Raw genomic sequence first — 21487 nt, forward strand, 5'->3', positions numbered from 1 at the left:
TGTTGCATTTTACTGGCAGGGAATGTTAGATAGTTGGATTATAGCATGTTGTGATACTAATTGGATTCATATAATTAAAACGAAAACGCTTGGGGACCTCCGTGTTTCCGACCCTAGTTTGCCAAACTGATACCGGATAAGTCACTTACACTACGGACTTTGAAACTCCCAAGTAGCTTTATTAAGCGGAGTGCGTGGATTTATTACGCGAATTTATCAACCATGGGTGTCTATGGAGAAAATCTTTGAACAGCTCAAGCATCACAACAAGCGGTTGGATTTATTATCAGAGGATTTATTAAGCGAATTCTACTGTAATCGCAGGCTTCTAGAGCGAGCCTCAGCTAGAAACACCCGCAAAGGTACCTACCTACCTTGTTGGAAAATTACACCTTCGATAAATTATATTCTTGTAAGAGAACGTAGACTGTGTAGGCACGAAAAAAACGGAAAGCAATCAATAATCACCTATCTTCTCCACAATTCAAGCAAAATCCGTCGTATCACGTAGGTATCCCCTATAATATAAAACATGAAATGCATGAAATCGAAATCGAAAAACACGCACGCCTGAAAAAGGAGACAAACTCAGCGCAGTCGGTAAATAAATAATGGACAGCACTACTTTACTGCTACTTTTGAACATAAACAGTAACCAAAGATCGGCTGTTTATCATGTGCTAAAAATGCAATCAACAATTTTTTCATTGGCTATTTAATCAGCAAAGTTAAGATTGGTGATCTAGCAGGACATTTACTCATCGAAAAAGATCAAACAAGTGAGTTTATCCTTGGTAAAAATTGAGTCATTCGGTTATCCGTGATGTAGACGAGAGCCAGGCTGAGGAGCTTGAAAATTCATCATCTTAAATCTTGGCGAACAGTCTCAAGTGAGTTTAAAAATGATTAAATCATCTGTTGAAGTTATCTATCGCCATGGAGCTTGCCACAAGAAACTTCGTTGTCTGCTGCGCCTGGAACTGTCGCATGAGCGCCACTTCCAAGGAAAGCAGTAATTTAATGAAGAAGATTTTTTACAAAATAAATTACGTCACTGGCTAAGTTCGTAATTGTTTTGTTTTTGGTTTTTTCTTTCAAATAAATTTATGTATCCTATTGGATTAAAATTAAATAAAAGTGTTCCTTTGTTTTCAGAAAGATCTCAGCTAAAATGGCGTGTTTCTTTTGAAAAATCACTTCATACACCCAATCAACGAGTTATCATTGGTGAAGGTTGATTACGCGGAAAACTCTTGTTTATCATCACTTGCGCTTAGCATATGTGTTTCTCGTGAGTGCCGTCAATGCACAACACACATCAATTGATTTCAATTTTATGGCACAATGAAAATAATTAAAACTGGTATTTGTTAATTTGAGAGTTGGATTGGTTCAGCTAGTGTTGTATGCATATATGGGCTTCCGGGGCTGCAGATCAGGTTATTGGAGACGGATTATACACTACTCTTTGGCATCTCGGTCTTCTAATGGTGAGTACGTTGATTATTATTACGTAACGGTTTTGAACTAGGCTTAAGTGTGACAAGATTGCAAAAATTGTATGTATTTTTCATTTGTGAGGCTTTGTGGTCATATGCATTCATCAGACTTCTTGTTCTTACCTTACCTAGCCTTACCTTACCTTAGTTGGTCATCGGGTTATAAGGCCAGGCCACTCGGCCTATGGGTCCCGCTCGTATCGAGTGAAAGGCATAATCGGAGAGGCTATGGTCCTTAGTACAGGGTAGGGATGTCGAACATCACGCTCGACCAGTGCCAGTCCAGCCGCGCCTTGAAAGACGACAGCGACTCAGCAGCGACGACGTCTGTTGGCAGGGCGTTCCAATCGTTGATGATTCTTGTTTTGGATGTTGTCTGGCATCAATTCACCTTGAATTTGCTCCAGTAGGAGGTAGGTAAATATCATTAATTCATATTGTAATTGGAAATATATATCCAAATATATATCCAAAACTAGATGCCGGCAGCGCTCGTGCGTTGCCTTGGGCCAGAATTGGAGGATCCATAGCCCAATGAAATGTGCATTATTTTGGAGGCCTTGCCTGGGACTACCATTGAACCGATTTTGAGGTTGATAGCTTAAAATTTCTTTGAGCCAGAGGACCTCACGTCAAAACGGTTTTTCGACCCCAGCACGTGCAACCTGCACCCCTCGCAGACGGTGACCCCCCTGGAAACTGGTTCAAGGTGTTACCGATGTGTCCCGCCAGTATGGCTTTGCCCGTGACCTCGGGTTGACCTGTAGCCTTGACAAAAAATTCGTGTCACCGAAACTTTGAAGCGGAATAGCATGTGCCACGAAGCACCGAGCGAACCGAGGCCAGCACCAAAAGTTTACCTCACCGGAGACGAATCAAACGGTCCCACTTTCGTCCCGATCGGTCCACCCATTTTGACTCCAGGTCCAAAAAAGCTTGGACAAACTCACTCACATACTCACTGACAAACATGTTCAGCCGAACTTTTTTCAGCGACCCACCAATGGGAATTTCCGGATGCAAAAGCATGCTATCGCATGGTTTTGATCCTCCAATTCTGGATAATGCACATTTCATTGGGCTATGGATCCTCCAATTCTGGCCCAAGGCAACGCACGAGCGCTGCCGGCATCTAGTCCAGAATTGGAGGATCAAAAGCATATGCGATAGCATGCTTTTGCATCCGGAAATTCCCATTGGTGGGTCCCATGTTGAATAGTTGTTAATAGGTGTTTGAAAGTGTTCAGAATGGTGTCCGTCAAAAAATAACGCATATTAATTTCCTTCCATTGTTTCTGATTTTAAATGTCTGACTTTCGTCCCCGTCTTGAGTTGAGATGTTCGTTTGTCTGGCCGCTATGTCTGCCTCGAGTGGTGGAGTAGTTACAACTGTCGCCTATCACCCGGGCAACCCGAGATCATTTCCCGCTGACCACAGGAGCTTTCGATAAGGTATGAAGCGTACGGCGCAACGCCACCAACACCCAGGGTCTTTCTAAGGACCAAATATAACAACTGACGATGGCCGGAGAAGCAACTGGCCGAAACGTTGTGAAACTAACATCTCGACTCAAGACGGGGAAGAAAGTCCGACAACTAACATCAGTGATACTAATACCTCGTCTCAAGCATTCCGAAGAATTATCCCATGGACTTATAATGGGGAGGTGGTAAAATTGACCTGACCTTAGATCACCGGTATCGAAGTTTTGAGATATACCTACATTTTGTACAAACTGTTGGCCTTATCAATCGGTGAAATTTTCAAAGCAATCAGCTACTCGGTGTAGGTAGGTATGACAGACATTGGAACTTTTAGGTGAAGTCACTGAAAGTGACCTGGTGACTTGACCTTGAATGACCCAGGTCTAAAATTTTCACAACTTGTGCGAAAACAATGAATACGCCGTTTTTTATGTAGATATCCACAAGAAAACCGCAGGGGATGTTCAAACACCTCTGGCCCGGCGCGGGTTATGTCGACGACTGCGCCGTCCCGACCGACGTCGGACAGCCAATCTCACACAGACTCACAATCTCTCGGTCAGTCTCGGTCAGTTACAGCTACAGTCGGGAGTGAACCGCTATCACCCCGCCCCCCGGCCTGTTTCGTATTCAGCATTCAAGAAAGTACCTAAATTGACGGCTCAGAATTGAACTCTGTTTTTCCGTGACCCGCCTTAATACTCTACAAAACTTCATCATATGTGGGTAATATCCCTGTTCTTTATGAACACCCTGGCAACTAAAATACAGCGAAAAATACATAATTTGATCTTTGGACAAACTTTTGGCATTTGCCCACCCAGTGAAAATTCGTTATTCGAGGCCCTGATACAGGGTGTCCCAAAATTAATGTCACACCCTACCACAGCCTTCATTTGCCTTCTACGGCGCAGTTTCAATATAATTTCGCCGGTACTGGCTCCCAAACCATATTGGTTACATTCTAGTCACATGACCTTCAAATTTGTGTGGCCTTGACCGGTCAGGGGGTGAACAAGTCTTTTCCGTGGCAGTACCCGGCGCGCGTGTACCAGGTGTCCGCAGAGCAAATCGACCCGCAGCCGGGCAATCGGCATAGTTGCCGGCGGCATGACCCACGGCCAGGTCGCCGAGTCACTGGGAATGGGTCTTCGCACGACAGGGGCGGATCCAGAAAATCTCAAAGGGAGGGGCCATTAGAAACCAGGAGGCCCCCCCCCCCATAATCCCACCTGTTGGAGGCCCCATCTTCCCACTTGTTGCCCCCCCCCCCCCAAAAAAAAACTGCGTCTATTGAGCTTATCTAGCTGTTCAGGCAACATCTCAACATCTGTGCAGGCTTGGAGGCCCTCTGTGCAGGTTAGGAGGCCCTGTAAAAGTGGTCATCTCTGTGAGTATAAGAGACCTCCAAGTTATGAAAAGCTTTACCAATCTTCTAACAAAGAAGTCTTCTCAGCTAGTCTTCTAAGAAATAACTAAGTGGGTAGGTTAAAAAAAACTCATCGGATTTCGGCCACTTTATTTTCAGGAGGCCCCCTTTTCAGCTTTTTAACTTTTTAACTTTTTATTTTATTTTTGAAAAAAAATCGGCCAAGGGGGGGGGGGGCCATGGCCCCCATGGCCCCCCCTTGTATCCGCGCCTGTCGCACGATTTGGCGCTGGTTGCTACGCGACAGAGACGTATAGACGCTTGAGGGCAAGCCAGGTCGCGGCAGGAAGACTTCCGTCAGCCGGGTGGTGGCGCAAATCGTCATCGCGAAGCGCGGTGCTAAAGGCGGGCTAATCCACAAGGAAACTGGCAAGAAGGCTGACTGCCAGTGCCAACGGTCATCCAGTATCCAAGTCAACAATCCATCGATACCTGAGGTTGTCTCTAAATCTGAAGCCCACCAAGCCACGTTTCCAGCCGAAAACTTCTGCAGTTCTCAGTTCATGATATCATGTAATAGGGACACACAAACCAATCGGTGCACACATCAGTATACAGTAGGTATACACACACAAACATACACAGACATACAAACACATATAATTGACCTTGACCTAACGTGACCTGCAATGACCACAGCCAGCAAAAACCTAGTCGGATGGTGTGTCAGAGCTGTTCGCTGGGGCTGGCTTGGCACCACAATACGGCAGCGTCATCGGTATGATGGGCACCGCACGTGATATTTCAACGTGACCCCAAACAACATTTTTTTAGTTTGATCTGACCTGGAAGGTCAATGACTGACATAATGATGTAAAATTGGGTACCACTGGATTCGTCTCTTCCCAAAGAATCTGTTGGTCTTTACCGCGAAGCCTTATCTCCAGCAGGAACGAAATGGCGCGGGGGTGGCAACCTCTCCCCCCTCCCCATGTGCGTTCTAGGATGGGAAAATTGCATGTATAATGTATATTGTATCGTAAGCAATGTTTAGCTGAAGTAATCGACAGAGAGCTAAGCTGGTACCTTATGTCAGTTTTTGATGACGAGAACATGCTCATTATCAGTGTGCAAGTGCTGCGGTTCAGGCTGACCGGCTGACGTGGATTTCACGCTTCCACGTCATCACTTTACGGCAGCGTCCAAGTATGAACTCCGTGACCCGTGTACGGCCGAGCGGGCCGAGCGGCAAGGCTCAAGGTCCGATAGCGCTGTCTGAGTCGAAGCCAGCGCGCCCTACCGGCGCCTGTCGCGACAGGCATGTGGGAGAAAACGGCGCGGGGAAGCCCAGCCGCGCGCGCCGGCGCGCGATCCCAGCTGATTCGAATTCACTTGTGCGGCTTGTCGCGAGGAATTGGCGCGAACGGCTGGCAGTTGTTCGGATACCCCGGAACTGTGCACATCGGTGGTAAGCGTTCCGTGACGTTTTATTGTGAGAGAAGTTAGTAGCCATGGTGTTTTCTGTACACTAATCTCATTTGTAATGCAAGCTTTTGTTCATCCTCAGAGAAAGTGTGTGTTGACTGGTGTGTGCCTTTTGCCTTTTCTTGGTGCCATATTTTGCAGGAGACTGTGCTTGTAGAATATTTAATTTGGGGCAGGATTTTCACCTATTGTTATTGAAATTTGAATCGATCAGCTCACCTCGTCAACTCACCTGGTAGGTTTCCTGCCTTAGCTGTAGGAACTGGACAGGCAGATCAAGAGGCATGGAAGTGAAAAGGGGAGAAAGAGCAAACGCGCGAGCAAGACAAGCCAAAACGCAAAAGCAGTTGGTAATAAGGTCCATCTGTGTTTTTTATTGTTTTTTTTGGGGGGGGGCAATGTTTCCACCATTTCTTGACATATTCCTTGTTGTTTTGGTCTCTAATCTGGTAATTTTTCGAGGCGGTATCCTGATTCCTACCAATGCTATTCGTAACTTCTCTCTTCCCTTGCACTGGAGTATTGGTCGTGACAGGTCATTGTGACACTCCTTTGAAAGTTCCCCAACCAAGTTTCAAAGCAAAAGAAGTGCATCTTAAAATGCATAAATAACCTTCCAGGCGGTGGGGGGGGGGGGCATTTTTTGCATCCCCCCCTTTAGTTTTTTCGATATATCTCGAGAACCGCTGCGCCGATCGTCACCAAACTTCCAGTACCCTCCCGGGAGTAGCTAGCGCACATAGTGACCAAAATTTTTTCCAAAGACTATGATAGGTTAGCCACTAATGACGTCAGAGTGACGTCATTTCTGCCATTTTCGACCCAAAAAAGGGTTTCGTGGGAAGAGCTGTCAGGCCTACAGCTTTAGAGATACAGAAAAAATGTTACGACATAAAAGGTGTGGAATCAAGAGGGCTACAAAACTGCTATTTCGGCTTTTTGAATTTTTTGGATTTTGACCCCCAAAAATAAAAAATAGATTTTTTGAATATAATAGCCGAAAAATCCAAAAAGTTTTTTTGAATTTCGAAAAAAAAAACCGGAATATATGTGATAATCCCTACCGCTTTCTATCTCCATACCAAATTTGAGATCGATACCTCTGTTTTTGGCCAAGTTATAGCGTAAAAACTTCAAAATTGATGACGTCAAATTTCCAAACTCAATTTTTAGCAATTCTGGACCTCGTAGCGCAAAACAAAGACCACCATTAGACTTCCCGTGACGAGCTGCATCGAATCAATACCCATTTTATGCAAAATATCAACTTTGAAATTTGACCTTTTTGACCTGACCTTGACCTGAACACCAGAAAGTGACCTAAACCGTACCTGATGGTCTTATAACCAACACCATTGAGTTGGAAATAAAAAACTGGCCATAAAGCATGCATCGCACAACCTTAGTAAAGTTGGGTTCATGTGGTGACCCTTGGTGACCTTTGGTGACCTGACCTGGTATCACCAGTGACCTCTAATAGCAACACATGTACTAGACAACTGACGCCTTATCGCTGATTTTCGACAAAATGCGTTTTACTCGGTGTTATAGCGCTTTCCCTAGAAGCCCCGTGAACGGTGAAAAAAAAATTACTTTGACCTGACCTGTAACGTCATCGGTGACCCCGAGGTCAATGAAATTCGGTTTCCTTCGACAAATTTGACAGGGCTATCGAACGCCGTTTGAATTTTCCGGATCCGTCCAGTAGTTTCGGAGATACGGGGGGGGGCAAAAAATACCCTCTCCCCCCCCCCCCCACCGCGCGGAAGGTGGCCGGGAGGCCCACCGCCTGCCGGGTTAAGAGTTGCAGCCTTTGAATATTGACAATGTAAATGTAATCCTTTAGCCACCTCTGTAACAATCGTACTTTGCAAATTTGCATTTGACACAATTAACTTCAAAAATAAATTATCTAAATTTCATTGGAATTTAATTGGAACCCCCTCATTCAGGTGTCACTGTCAACCATTAGATTCGTCCGCGAGTCCGGCCATCCCTGTTTTGCATTTAAAAAATCCTCGAAACTTTTCGATCCGCTGTGCTTTTTGTTGTAAGTGAAATGTTCACTGAAATGTTGTTTTCAGGCCTCCGTGATCGTGTCTTCTCTTTGATTGGCGGCCTGAAGATGTCTGCGGGAAAGAAGATCACCATCTGTGTGGAGGGTAACATCGGCAGTGGTAAAACCACCCTTCTGGATCATTTCGCCCAGTTTCCCGAGGTCAAAACCATCTCGGAGCCCGTCAATAAATGGAGGGATGCCGGCGGACACAATTTGCTCGTAAGTCTAACTCGTAAGTCTATTACATATTGTTTCGTTTGGCATGAGTATTATGCGCAAAGACTGAAATACGAGAATGAGGATAGGGTGGTGTTCCTGTTGTTACATAGGATGACTGAGTGGTGGTTTGTACTTTTTATGTTTGAATGGAGTATTACGGATCGACAGAGCTGGACTCCGGAGCCTACGCTAAACAAAACTTATTGTGTAGCGGACCCATACTATCCGATTACATAATTCCGGGTAACGGGAGAATTCAAAGACCGAAGTTAGTAAGCCCATCAAATTAAATAATATGATAATCAAGTGAATGCAGTGTTTAAGTACCGCGAGCCGGCCGCCTGGGATAGGTATTTGACGTCTAACATAATGTGTGACGTCTGACATTTGGCGTGTGACATTTGCCATTTGCCTGCCCAGGAGCTGATGTACTCGGACCCGGCCAGGTACAGCTGCATGTTCCAGAGTTACGTGCAGCTCACCATGATGGACAACCACACGGCGCCGGTCGAGAAGCCTATCAAAATGATGGAGCGCTCCATCCACAGCGGCAGGTGGGTGGTGCGCTGTCCGGTATCGCGCCGATATCCGGTGGTATAACACCGGTGGAGTAAAGGCCTGGCCAAGAGGCCTGGCTACACTATGCGTTTTCTGCGTGAGTTTTTTTGCGGGATCGCGGGTTTTGCGTAGAAAAATAAACGTCATTACATTTTGTGATGTTTTTTATGTTAAATTTTAGTTAATATAAGAGTTATATGAATTTTTGTAGCTAATATAAAAGCTATATTATTTATAACTTTTTTCTAGAACGCTATTACGCAAAAAAACGCAAACCCGCAAAAAAACGCACGCAGAAAACGCATAGTAGCCAGGCCGGCTACACTATGCGTTTTCTGCTTGCGTTTTTTGCGGGTTTGCGTGTTTTGCGTGATATCGTTCTAGAAAAAATAACGATATTACGGCTTTGTGATGTTTTTTATATTAAATTTTAGTTAATATCAGAATTATAGTATTTTTTGTATCCAACTAATGGAAAAGTTATATCATTTATGATTTTTTTCTAGAACGGTATTACGCAAAAAACGCTAACCTGCAAAAAACGCACGCAGAAAACGCATAGTGTAGCCAGGCCTTTACACCGGTAGACCGGCATGAACCTGGCTTATTGGCATAGTATGCAGTTCTATAGAGCCTTGGTATGCAGTATCAAATGATACAGGACCACAGTGCAACGCTGAATGCGTTGTCTTTTATTACATTTTTAACTTTTAAGCTAAACATTTTATTGTGACCTATGAGTAACGTGAAATATTTTGCCGGTCATGTGTCGGGTGTCGAATAGAGAATAGATCAATCAGCGTAGATGGCGCTTTCGTTGTGTGGAGTGCGGGTTCTAATGGCCCTTTGTTGAGTCTGAAGGAGAGCTTTGCATAATTATATTGATATCTTGTGGAGCACCATTATGCCTATTTATGCGATTTACGCTCATTAAAATATGTGATGCGAAGAAGTCCCAGCTGCGGCCACTCGCGGTGACCTGTAACCCGCCGTAAGATCTGTCAGCCAGCGCTGACGGCAGCCCTCCGTCCGCCATCCCACTTCCCAGGTACTGTTTTATCGAAAATATGCTCCACGGCTGTTCTCGTTACGAATGTTACAAATGTTACGCCCTGGCAGGTACTGTTTTATCGAGAACCTGCAGCGCGGCGATTCTCGTTACAAATGTAACGCTCTTGCAGGTACTGTTTCATCGAGAACCTGCACCGCGGCAGCTCTCGTTACAAATTTTACAAATGTTATGCCCTGGCAGGTACTGTTTCATCGAGAACCTGCACCGCGGCGGTCTGATGGCTGACGCCGAGTATGCTGTGCTGGACCAATGGTTCCAGTGGATCACGGCCAACGTGAACGTGCAGCCCGACCTGATCGGTGAGGCGGGCCGGACTCGTGGACTAGTGGGGTGGTCTGGGCCTGTGGGCGGGGGGGGGGGGGGGGGCTGAACGATTCCGGCTTATAACGAAGATGCCATTTATATATATATATATATATATATATATATATATAGAGAGAGAGAGAGAGAGAGAGAGAGAGAGAGAGAGAGAGAGAGAGAGAGAGAGAGAGAGAGAGAGAGAGAGAGAGAGAGAGAGAGAGAGAGAGAGAGAGAGAGAGAGAGAGAGAGAGAGAGAGAGAGAGAGAGAGAGAGAGAGAGAGAGAGAGAGAGAGAGAGAGAGAGAGAGAGAGAGAGAGAGAGAGAGAGAGAGAGAGAGAGAGAGAGAGAGAGAGAGAGAGAGAGAGAGAGAGAGAGAGAGAGAGAGAGAGAGAGAGAGAGAGAGAGAGAGAGAGAGAGAGAGAGAGAGAGAGAGAGAGAGAGAGAGAGAGAGAGAGAGAGAGAGAGAGAGAGAGAGAGAGAGAGAGAGAGAGAGAGAGAGAGAGAGAGAGAGAGAGAGAGAGAGAGAGAGAGAGAGAGAGAGAGAGAGAGAGAGAGAGAGAGAGAGAGAGAGAGAGAGAGAGAGAGAGAGAGAGAGAGAGAGAGAGAGAGAGAGAGAGAGAGAGAGAGAGAGAGAGAGAGAGAGAGAGAGAGAGAGAGAGAGAGAGAGAGAGAGAGAGAGAGAGAGAGAGAGAGAGAGAGAGAGAGAGAGAGAGAGAGAGAGAGAGAGAGAGAGAGAGAGAGAGAGAGAGAGAGAGAGAGAGAGAGAGAGAGAGAGAGAGAGAGAGAGAGAGAGAGAGAGAGAGAGAGAGAGAGAGAACAGACTCGTTTGTGACGTTTCGATATATGTGTATGCTTATATCTTCGTCAGAATAATAAATCGGCGTATCGTTCACACTTTTCGACAATAATGGCACACAAACACGATAAAGATGGGTACAAAAACACTTAAAACACGTAGCAAAATAATCACATCTAATTTCACTTTGTCCTTTCATTTGCAGGATCCAATATTTCTATGTGCCTCCAGCAGCTGGATCCATACTATAATTCGACAGAATAAAGAGCAGACGGCGAAAGCAATGCAGAATACCCATTAACTGGGCTTGACGGTTGTACATAACTAATAATTTGCAACACCTGAAGTGGAAGAGATGCACTTGGGTTAGACCTTCCCACCTACCCTTCCTTTCGGACATTTTCTCCTTCACTTTCCCTTAGTGTTCCCAGAAGTCCCACCCACCTCATCTCTCTAAATTTCCTACGGTCCTCTGAGTTCCCCCATGTCCTTTCCAGACCGATTATTCTAAAGTCGCCCTCTTTGTGCCCCCCTCCTGAGAAGTGGCGGTTCACGGGAATCCTGCCCTCCCTCCTACACCGTATTGATGAAAGGTGGTTCTGGGTACGCGTGTATATTGTATCGCCTGTTTGTCCTACATATACCACCTTTTCACACTTGTTGCACCAGACACCATACACCAGGTTAGATGACCTACACCCTATGGTTTTGTCATAGTGTACGGGCCCTCCCACTCCTGGTATTGAGTGGGAGGGCCCGTACACTCCCATCAAACTCCCCTCAGTACACTCCCATCAAACTCCCCTCAGGACACTGGAGGGGGAGTTTGATGCTCTGTCTGAAGCAGTGACCGCTAATGGGACTGCACAGGACATCGAGCATGCTAAGCTGTGGGTAGATAGGGACAGGCAGGCCACGAAAAGACGGATGGCGGAAGTAAAGCAGCGTAAATTCAGTAACCTAACGGAGTCATTAGAGAGGCCTGGTGTAGTAGATGCAAGGGTCACTCCCAAGGGATCAGACAAGAAGGGGCATAATTTCCAGAGGGGTGGCACACAGCCCAAGACTAAGGGAGTGGCATGGAGGAAGTCCCGAGGAAGACACTACGGCACAGGCCATGCTACGAACCCCAGCAGTTCTAACTCTCATAGAGGGGGTCAGGGGGTAGTGGGCCGGTTCGATGAGAATAGTGTCAGGAGACAGAGGGCAGCTGGTGTGGTAGATCACCCCGATGAGAGCCCCGTCCTTGGTAGTGTATCCGTGAGGGATGTCGGTGATTCAAGGGGGCGCGCTGGGGGAACAGATGAGGAAAGGGGGATGCCAGCAGTCCCTGTGGTAACTGAGACGATAGAGCATGATTCTCCAGAACCAGACACCATACCCAGACATCCAGATGGCCGTGCACGGGTAGAGGTAATCAACCTATCAGATAGGCGGCTCACTGAGTCGGAGCTCTCCTTATTGGGTAAGGGGCTATCTTTCGTACCGACGAAGCGTCAGACGATAGCACAGTTGACAGCAGAGCTGAAGGAGTGGGAAAGGTTAATGCGGTTGAAGGAATACTGGGACGGGCAGGATAAAAAGGATAGTGGCGGGGACAGAGATGGGGACTGCCAGTATAAGACATCACGATGGACCCCTCCCAAAGGCAGAGATCAGTGGTTGGATCTTTATATTGAGGAGGTGACGTCTGGTGTGATACAGGGATTGCGTAAGACGGGAAGGTTCAACTTGAGTAAAGGGGAGGAAGAGGCGCTCCTCTCTCTGATGAAGGACGACTCAATCATTATCAGACCAGCTGATAAGGGGTCGTCCTTCGTGATTATGAACAAGGAGGACTACATTGATAAATTGTCAGATGAGATGGATAAGGGAGACGGGTATGAACCAACAAAGGGTGACATGACCTCAGTGATCTCGAGGAAGGTGAGTAAGTTAGTGACACGACTAGAGGAGAAAGGATATATCGGTAAGAATGAGAAGAAGTATCTTGTCCCTCCCCGTCCGACCCCAGGTATCTTACAGGGTAACCCTAAGATTCACAAGGAGGGGGCCCCAATGAGGACAATTGTAAGTGGGAGGGGGCAGGCAACTGAGAAACTAGCGGGGTTAGCAGAGAGTCAGCTGACGGAGCATGTGGAAGCACAGGACTCGTACGTAAGGGATACCGGGGATTTCCTCAGCAAATTGCAGGAGATTGGTCAACCAGTTGAGCGTAATGGAGGGCACCGGCCTCTGATGTTCTGCATGGACGTGGCAAAATTGTACCCGAGTGTCCCGAGGCGGGAGGGGTTAGACGCATGTCGGGTGGCGTTAAATGAACGGACAGAGGCAAACATCCCCACAGAGGAAGTCTTGGAAGTCATTGAGTTAGTCCTGGACAATAATAATTTTCAGCTCGGGGAAAGTAGGAATTATAGGCAAACGGAGGGTACCGCGATTGGGTCTAAATTGGGCAGAAATTTTGCGTGCACGTATATGGGGGCATGGGAGAAAGATTTGTTGTGTAGGTCTGCGCTCAAGCCGCTCAAATGGTATCGTTTTATTGACGATATCTGGGGTCTATGGGTACATGGAGAGGAGAGCTTGCGGGTCTTTCATGATTTGGCCAACCAGATACACCAAAACATCAAGGTGGATCTGAGGATATCTGACAGCCACATCGAGTTCCTTGATGTGGAGGTACATCTCAGTGAGTCGGGTCACATATCTACCGATCTCTTCACCAAACCAACTGATGCTCGAGCGTACCTGCACTACACTTCGGACCACCCCCCATGCGTTAAAAGGGCTATACCAATGGGCCTTGGAGTCAGGCTGAAACGTATCTGCTCAAACCAATCTGACTACCAGCGGCACAAACACAAGTTGGTCGACAGATTGGTTGAGAGGGGATACCCTAAGGATAAAGTCAAAGGTGAGCTCCGTAGAGCAGACCGTATGAAACGAGAAGATCTGCTTAGTGGGAAGGGTCAGACACGACGGTCGAAGGAGCAGGATAGGGTCCCATTGGTAGTAACATACAGTAGCTACCTGCCAAACATTAGGGGGATCATGCACAGTAATAGACACATTCTACACAGATCAGACAGACTTAAAAACATATTTCAAAAAGACCCGATGGTGGCGTATAAGCGTGGAAGGAATCTAAAAGACCTTTTGGTACATGGCAAGACGAGGAGGGCACTTACAACCCAAGGGAGGCAGGACTGCGGGAGGGACTGTGCAATCTGTCAGGTGTTCTATGAGGGTGACTCAATACCAGGAGTGGGAGGGCCCGTACACTATGACAAAACCATAGGGTGTAGGTCATCTAACCTGGTGTATGGTGTCTGGTGCAACAAGTGTGAAAAGGTGGTATATGTAGGACAAACAGGCGATACAATATACACGCGTACCCAGAACCACCTTTCATCAATACGGTGTAGGAGGGAGGGCAGGATTCCCGTGAACCGCCACTTCTCAGGAGGGGGGCACAAAGAGGGCGACTTTAGAATAATCGGTCTGGAAAGGACATGGGGGAACTCAGAGGACCGTAGGAAATTTAGAGAGATGAGGTGGGTGGGACTTCTGGGAACACTAAGGGAAAGTGAAGGAGAAAATGTCCGAAAGGAAGGGTAGGTGGGAAGGTCTAACCCAAGTGCATCTCTTCCACTTCAGGTGTTGCAAATTATTAGTTATGTACAACCGTCAAGCCCAGTTAATGGGTATTCTGCATTGCTTTCGCCGTCTGCTCTTTATTCTGTCGAATTATAGTATGGATCCAGCTGCTGGAGGCACATAGAAATATTGGATCCTGCAAATGAAAGGACAAAGTGAAATTAGATGTGATTATTTTGCTACGTGTTTTAAGTGTTTTTGTACCCATCTTTATCGTGTTTGTGTGCCATTATTGTCGAAAAGTGTGAACGATACGCCGATTTATTATTCTGACGAAGATATAAGCATACACATATATCGAAACGTCACAAACGAGTCTGTTCTCTATTTTATTATCGGCATTGGTCTGTTAACTATATATATATATATATATATATATATATATATATATATATATATATATATATATATATATATATATATATATATATATATGTATGTATATATATATATATATTTATATATATATATATATATATATATATATATATATATATATATATATATATATATATATATATATATATATATATATATATAGGCATTTTGCCATATTCTGATTTATTCATGTCATTTGTATCTTTAAGTGATTGTGAATCAAACACCCATTATATTAGCCGGGGCATTCCAGGACGATTCAACAGGTGCATAACACCCGACCCCCTCAGATTTGCTTCTAAATTGCTGTATAGGGTTATTCTGTGCCCAGAAGCCGAATCTGAGATTTTTAGACCTGTAGGAGCAACGGTTTTTGAGTTATAACATTGGGAAATTTTGGAAAGTTAAAAAACATCATTGTATTTAAGTAGCTATATCTAATCGAAAACTTTTTTTAAACTATAAAAATTATACATATTTGAACTCGCCACATCACAAGCTTTCAGATGGTATGCAAAATTTTTCAAAATTTTGAATTTGAAATTTTCAAAAAATTGTTCAAAAATTTCTTTCAAATTTTTCAAAGTGTGGCCAGTTAAATAAAATTTATTTTTTTAGCTTTTATTAATGCTTAGGGTATTGGGAAACTATATTGTGAAAATTGGAGATAGGTATTTTTTATAAATATTTTATTTTATTTTTTACTTTCTCCATGTAAATATACCATTTTGCTTTGATATGGTGCCGACGGTGCTATCTCGGGAACGGATGATCGTAGCGCGCCGGGCGAGGCGGCAATGGAAAGATCTCAACGAGATGCATCTAGACATTGTCCGAATGTTGTTCTTAAAGGTCACGGGTCAGGTCAAGGTCAGGTCAAAGACCAAAATTCCAGGTTCTCATTCCCCGGCTGCTCCTGAGGCACTTTCATAATGATGAAGCGATGTGAAAGTCGCACAGCATGCGTCCAACATATTTATAAAGGCGGTGAATCAGTAAATATGCAGTCACAAGGTGAGGTCAAGGTCAAAATCAGGTCACGAAAGGTCATGATGAATAAACAGGGATTAGGGACATGCGACACATGTTATATGGGTTATTTTCCGATTCCAAGTCAATGATGATGGGCATTTGACCATTCGGGACCAAATCAGGTCAGATTAGGCCAATGCCGAGGTCAATGTGTAAAGTTGCTGTTTCTATGTCGGCATTAAAATACCTACCTAATAAAATTGTATGATATATGGCTATACTACAGTAATGAGTGAAATGAAATGAATAATTTTTACATTTGTCTCCGTTTCCAAATTTCCATTTGGCCCATCCCGAAACCTATCGCTATATCATCTGCGCCTGTGACAGACCAGTCACTGCGAGCTCGGCTCGCTCGAATGAGCCTTGGCGCGATGACAGACGACGCGCCGGTCCATGCGGTCAAAACAGCACAATAAAATCATCGGGTGCCATAAACGCATAGGGTGACGTTGGTCGCTGGTCACAGTTGCGCGGGACAGTTGCGGGATGGGGACTCCAGTATTCCGAAAGTCACCGCATGCGACAGTGCGTGTGAACCGTTCGTGCTTGGAAATGTCACCACGTGCAGCAAGAAATTACTGCCAGGATCCGTTTGATTGTCATCATCCGAATCGAGTGCTGAAAGGAGTTCAGAGAGTATCCGCAAGACTAGTGAGTGAAGTGAATGACGACAGGGTAGGAACTGGTGCATTTTTATGCGTTTCCTGCCGGAAACGACTGCTTAAAGATCCAAAATGTCTACCGCCAAGAGAACGGTCATCGCCGTTGTCTCAGGGAGAGGCCGTTGTCGTTGGGGACTTCAGTGAGAACTATATGTACGTTCGTCATACAGGATGAGGTGCAGAGTCATCACTGGGACGCGCCACAGTGCACCGTTCACCCGTTCGTGGTGTACTGGAGGGAGAATGGAGAGGGACAGCACCAGAGCTTCTGCATTATCTCAGATAATCTAAAGCACAACACGACCGCTGTCCATGCTTTCCAAAAGGCTCTGATTCCATGACTGAAGGAAAAAAATCCGTCTTTGACTAAAATCAGATACTTTTCAGACGGCTCAGCAGCACAGTACAAAAACCGCTTCAACTTTTCAAATATCTGCGCTCACAAAAGTGACTTTGGGCTAGACTGCGACTGGCAATTTTTTGCCACCTCGCACGGGAAAGGCGCATGTGACGGCGTGGGAGGCACCGTGAAGAGAGCGACCGCTCTCGAGAGTCTACGCAGGCCCACAAGGGAGCAAATCACAAACGCGACCGAAATGCTTGAGTTTTTAAGTGACAAATTCGAGACTACAGTGAACTTTGTATTCGTGTCGAGGGTCGAAGTCGAAAAAGCTGCAGAACACCTCAAGGAGCGTTTCAGCAAAGCGGTGGCAGTGAAAGGCACGCAGAGTCTGCACTGCTTTATTCCGGTCAACCACGAGACACTGCGAGTCTCAAAGTTGTCAGGGGGACCAGCCGGCTGGTGAAAGTGCGACGCAGTAGGGCACCGAAAAGACGAAAGTGAGCCCGCGTAGACTTGCTAGCACCCCTGCCGTGTGTCTGTATGGTGGCTGTCTGTGCACTGTATTGTTGGTGATATGTGTGCCCAATACATTTCAACGAGCTGGTCACCAAAATGTGTGTTGTATTTCCTTCGTTGAACAAGGGATTGGTTGACCTGACCGTGACCTGACCTGAACTGACCTGATTTTGTCCCGAATCGTCAAATGCCCATCACCATTGACTTTGAATTGGAAAATAACCCATAAAACATGTGTCGCATGCACATAATCCCTTTTTATTCATCATGACCTTTCGTGACCTGACCTTGACCTGACCCGTGACCTTTAAGAACAACATTCGGACAATGTCTAGATCCATCTTGTTGAGATCTTTCCATTGCCGCCTCGTCCGGCGCGGTACGATCATCCGTTCCCGAGATAGCACCGCCGGCACCATATCAAAGCAAAATGGTATATTTACATGGAGAAAGTAAAAAAATAAAATAAAATATTTATAAAAAATACCTATCTCCAATTTTCACAATATAGTTTCCCAATACCCTAAGCATTAATAAAAGCTAAAAAAATAAATTTTATTTAACTGGCCACACTTTGAAAAATTTGAAAGAAATTTTTGAACAATTTTTTGAAAATTCAAAATTCAAATTTTTGAAAAATTTTGCATACCATCTGAAAGCTTGTGATGTGGCGAGTTCAAATATGTATAATTTTTATAGTTTAAAAAAGTTTTCGATTAGATATAGCTACTTAAATACAATGATGTTTTTTAACTTTCCAAAATTTCCCAATGTTATAACTCAAAAACCGTTGCTCCTACAGGTCTAAAAATCTCAGATTCGGCTTCTGGGCACAGAATAACCCTATACAGCAAATTTGAAGAAAATCTGAGGGGGTCGGGTGTTAATTTGCACCCATGAGCTGTTGAATCGTCCTGGAATGCCCCAGCCATAGGCGTTGGTTGTTCTCCCACCAGTCTGTGTGTTCTCCCCGAGCCTGTCCCTCTGACGCAGCCCGCTCTCCGGCAGTGTATCTACGCACCTCCCCGGAGGTAGCCCTGGAGCGGATACGGCGCCGCTCGCGCGACGAGGAGCGCGCCATCCCCGAGTCGTACGTGCGCGCGCTGCACGAGCTGCACGAGGACTGGCTGGTGCGGCGCGCCCAGTTCCCCGTGCCCTGTCAGGTGCTGGTGCTGGACGCCGACCAGGACCTCAGCCTGCTGTGAGTACCGGGTCGGGCAACAGCATGCTGTAATTACTAGAAAGTATAAGTGTTCAGCGTGTGGTTGTTTCAGCTGCTTGTCACCCATTTGTTCTCAGTAAGGAGGTTTATACGCAGTTGTTACAGCGGGCTCATCTCTGGTTTGTTCTCAGCAAGGAGTTGAGTGTGCGGTTGTAACAATTATTTCGTCCGTTTGTTTTCAGGAAGGAGGAGTTTAACGTGCGGAAGCAGGAGATCCTGTGCCGGTCCGAGGTGAAGAGCCCGGTGAAGAGTGACCGGCCCGCCGCGGCCAGTGCGGCGGCCGTCTGACAGACCACCCGGCCGGGCTGGGACTGGATCGGGTCGGTGTGATCCGGCCCTCAGCGGCTGGATCAGGCCGCTATGAACCGGCTCTCAGCGGCTGGACCCGGTCGGGTCTGTCTCCGAGACACACCGGCCGGCAGTGGTGTGTGAAATTGCCAAATCTGGGCTATACGCTGGGTGGCGAGAGGTCTCAACTTTGAGTAGCTAGTCGGGCTTTGCTTTGTCATGTCAACTGTGTTTTAACTTTCTGAAGTGGAACGAGAAAAGGCAGCAAGGCTGTAAGCTCTTGACATTCTCATATATTTTGGCAAGTGTTTATGTCAAACAATGAACTATCTTTAAGCCAGGACGTTGTTGTGCCATCGTCCTTACAGGTCAGTCGTTTCAGACATCCAAGGGAGACCCATTAAAGTGATACTCGTAGTGTGAACTGTATCACATGTGGCAGTTGTTCCAAGCCCTCAGTCTGACGTGTAAGTGAAACATTACGGTTATCAGTCAGAGTCAATTCCAGTGTCAACCAAACTAGTCGATCTCACGTTTTGAATATTTTGCAAGCCAGACGTATCATTTTAATTGGCAGTGAATAAGTACCTAAAACGTGACTGCAGCCGCGGACGCGTATTGCCACTGTCCGTTGGTTCTCGCTTCTCAGGCTTTCTCAGTGTCACGAGATGGATGCTTACTCAGCTGTGTTATCACCTTTTTCTGAGCTAAGCGACGACGTGCTCATTTTCATTCAAGGAAGCCTAGTTACCGTCAACACCCACGTTCTCAATCTCCCCGGCATGCCTATATTCTGATCTCCGAAACCGTTCTTTTGCCGAGCTTAGTTTTGTTTATGATTTTCTGTTTCGGTTGGGGGCCCGTGCTTGGTCCTTCTGCAGCTGGTTTTCCAATCTTTAAAGATCCACATTCAGCTGTTGTGGTTTTCACAGGGATTATTTCACTTCGTATTACCGACAAGGTTATGTGTTTGACATGTGATTGTACTATCTTTCATGTTGCTTTATCTCCCATTTTTAAATACTTATCTTGTATGGGGACAGAGCATTCCGCGTGCGTGCGAGCAGATAGTGACTAGGTTCTTCTGGTCCCTGTTGGGTTCCGTATTACTCTCTGTTATCGGTTACCCACCTCATAATCAGACTCACGACCATTTGGGCTGTCGGCTTGGGCCACACGGTGGTGTTTCCACTTCTGCTTTCAGCCCGTGTGCTCTGCGATTTCACAGACACTCATATTGTAAATACATGCGTTTTCTACAGTATGCTTTTCAAAGTGAACTGGGGAGTGTGGGAGGGCGTATTTGCTACATTTAACGTTAAGACCTCGTCTTGACGACGGATTGGGCCGAAAGTCGCGCGCGAGGTGAGACTACAGGGGAGTGAACCGAGTATCCCCGGTAGGCTGCCGCGAGTGGGAGCGTGCGCCTTTGCCGTGTCTGCCATCGACCTCTGTACACTTAACAGCGTCATATTAAGCATGCCCGGAACCTCGGCCTGAGGGGTCGATGGCATATGTGTCCGAGTCATAAAAATGTGTCTACCTGTGATCAGCCACATACTGCTCCATTTGGTTAACTCGTGCCTTACTCGATGTGATATCCCTGCGGAGTGGAAACACTCCCTCGTCAATCCCATCCATAAATCCGGCGATCCTTCCAATCCCGTCAACTTTAGGCCCATATCCATCATCCCAGTTATATCCAAAATAGTTGAGCGAGTGGTGCAGCGACAGCTGTACCACTACCTCACTATCAACCACCTCCTTTCCGACACCCAACACGGCTTCCGCACTCGCCATTCCACCGAAACGGCACTGGTCACCATTTCGGATCGCGTTCTCCTGGCTAACGATCAAAATCAAATTTCGCTCCTCTGCCTGCTTGATCTTAGTAAATGTTTCGATGTCATAGACCATTCTAAGCTTCTTCAAAAACTTCAGTTACACGGTGTGGACACTGCATGGTTTGAGGCGTACCTGCAGAACCACACACAGAGCGTCAGCTTCACTGATGTCTCTGGCAACAGGCAGACATCAACCGCACTTCCGAACAACATGGGCGTTTTTCAAGGTTCGGCACTAGGTCCCCTCTTATACACCGTCTTTTCAAACGACCTCAGCCTGTTCGTGCCGGATGCGACCGTTGTCCAGTACGCGGACGACACCCAGGTCATGGTCTGCGGCAACAGGACAGCCCTGTCAGATCTGACTGAGCGCATGGAACAGGCCCTTTCCTCTCTCGACCTCTGGTTCCGCGCAAATTCTCTCAAGGTGAACCCCGACAAAACTCAGTTGATAGTTTTTGGCAGTAGACAAAATCTGCGGAACATCACACCTTTCGGCGTCAAATTCCGCGAGCGTACAATTCAGCCCGTCTTAGAAGTTAAAAATCTAGGGGTGGTCTTTGATCGCCACCTGTCCTGGGACGCCCATGTGCAAGAAATTACGCGCAAATGCTTCGGGATCCTCATTGGCCTGTCGCACATCCGTCACTATCTTCCGGTCGAGGTCCTCCCCACCATCGTAGCCGCCCTGGTGCTT

At 46.2% G+C, this 21487-nt stretch overlaps 1 protein-coding gene across 3 annotated transcripts; it reads left to right on the forward strand.

Annotated features, from left to right (window-relative positions):
- The first annotated feature begins 1101 nt into the window (after window positions 1-1101).
- LOC122384099 (thymidine kinase 2, mitochondrial-like) lies at window positions 1102-20207 on the forward strand. Of its 3 annotated transcripts, none has more exons than XM_043371133.1 (6): window positions 1102-1490; window positions 7923-8116; window positions 8537-8670; window positions 9927-10045; window positions 18445-18637; window positions 18841-20207. In XM_043371133.1, exons 1-6 carry the CDS (start codon window positions 1415-1417, stop codon window positions 18944-18946), a joined length of 822 nt encoding a protein of 273 aa, XP_043227068.1. In that variant the 5' UTR covers window positions 1102-1414; the 3' UTR covers window positions 18947-20207. The 3 variants fall into 3 exon arrangements, with proteins under 3 accessions (XP_043227068.1, XP_043227050.1, XP_043227059.1); XM_043371115.1 differs by lacking the exon at window positions 1102-1490 and adding an exon at window positions 5558-5821; XM_043371124.1 differs by lacking the exon at window positions 1102-1490 and adding an exon at window positions 5847-6073.
- Window positions 20208-21487: the final 1280 nt, after the last annotated feature.

This window comes from Amphibalanus amphitrite, unplaced genomic scaffold (genome assembly GCF_019059575.1).
Source record: "Amphibalanus amphitrite isolate SeventyFive unplaced genomic scaffold, NRLGWU_Aamphi_draft 000014F_arrow, whole genome shotgun sequence".
In the NCBI taxonomy this organism is placed as follows: Eukaryota; Metazoa; Arthropoda; class Thecostraca; order Balanomorpha; family Balanidae; genus Amphibalanus; species Amphibalanus amphitrite.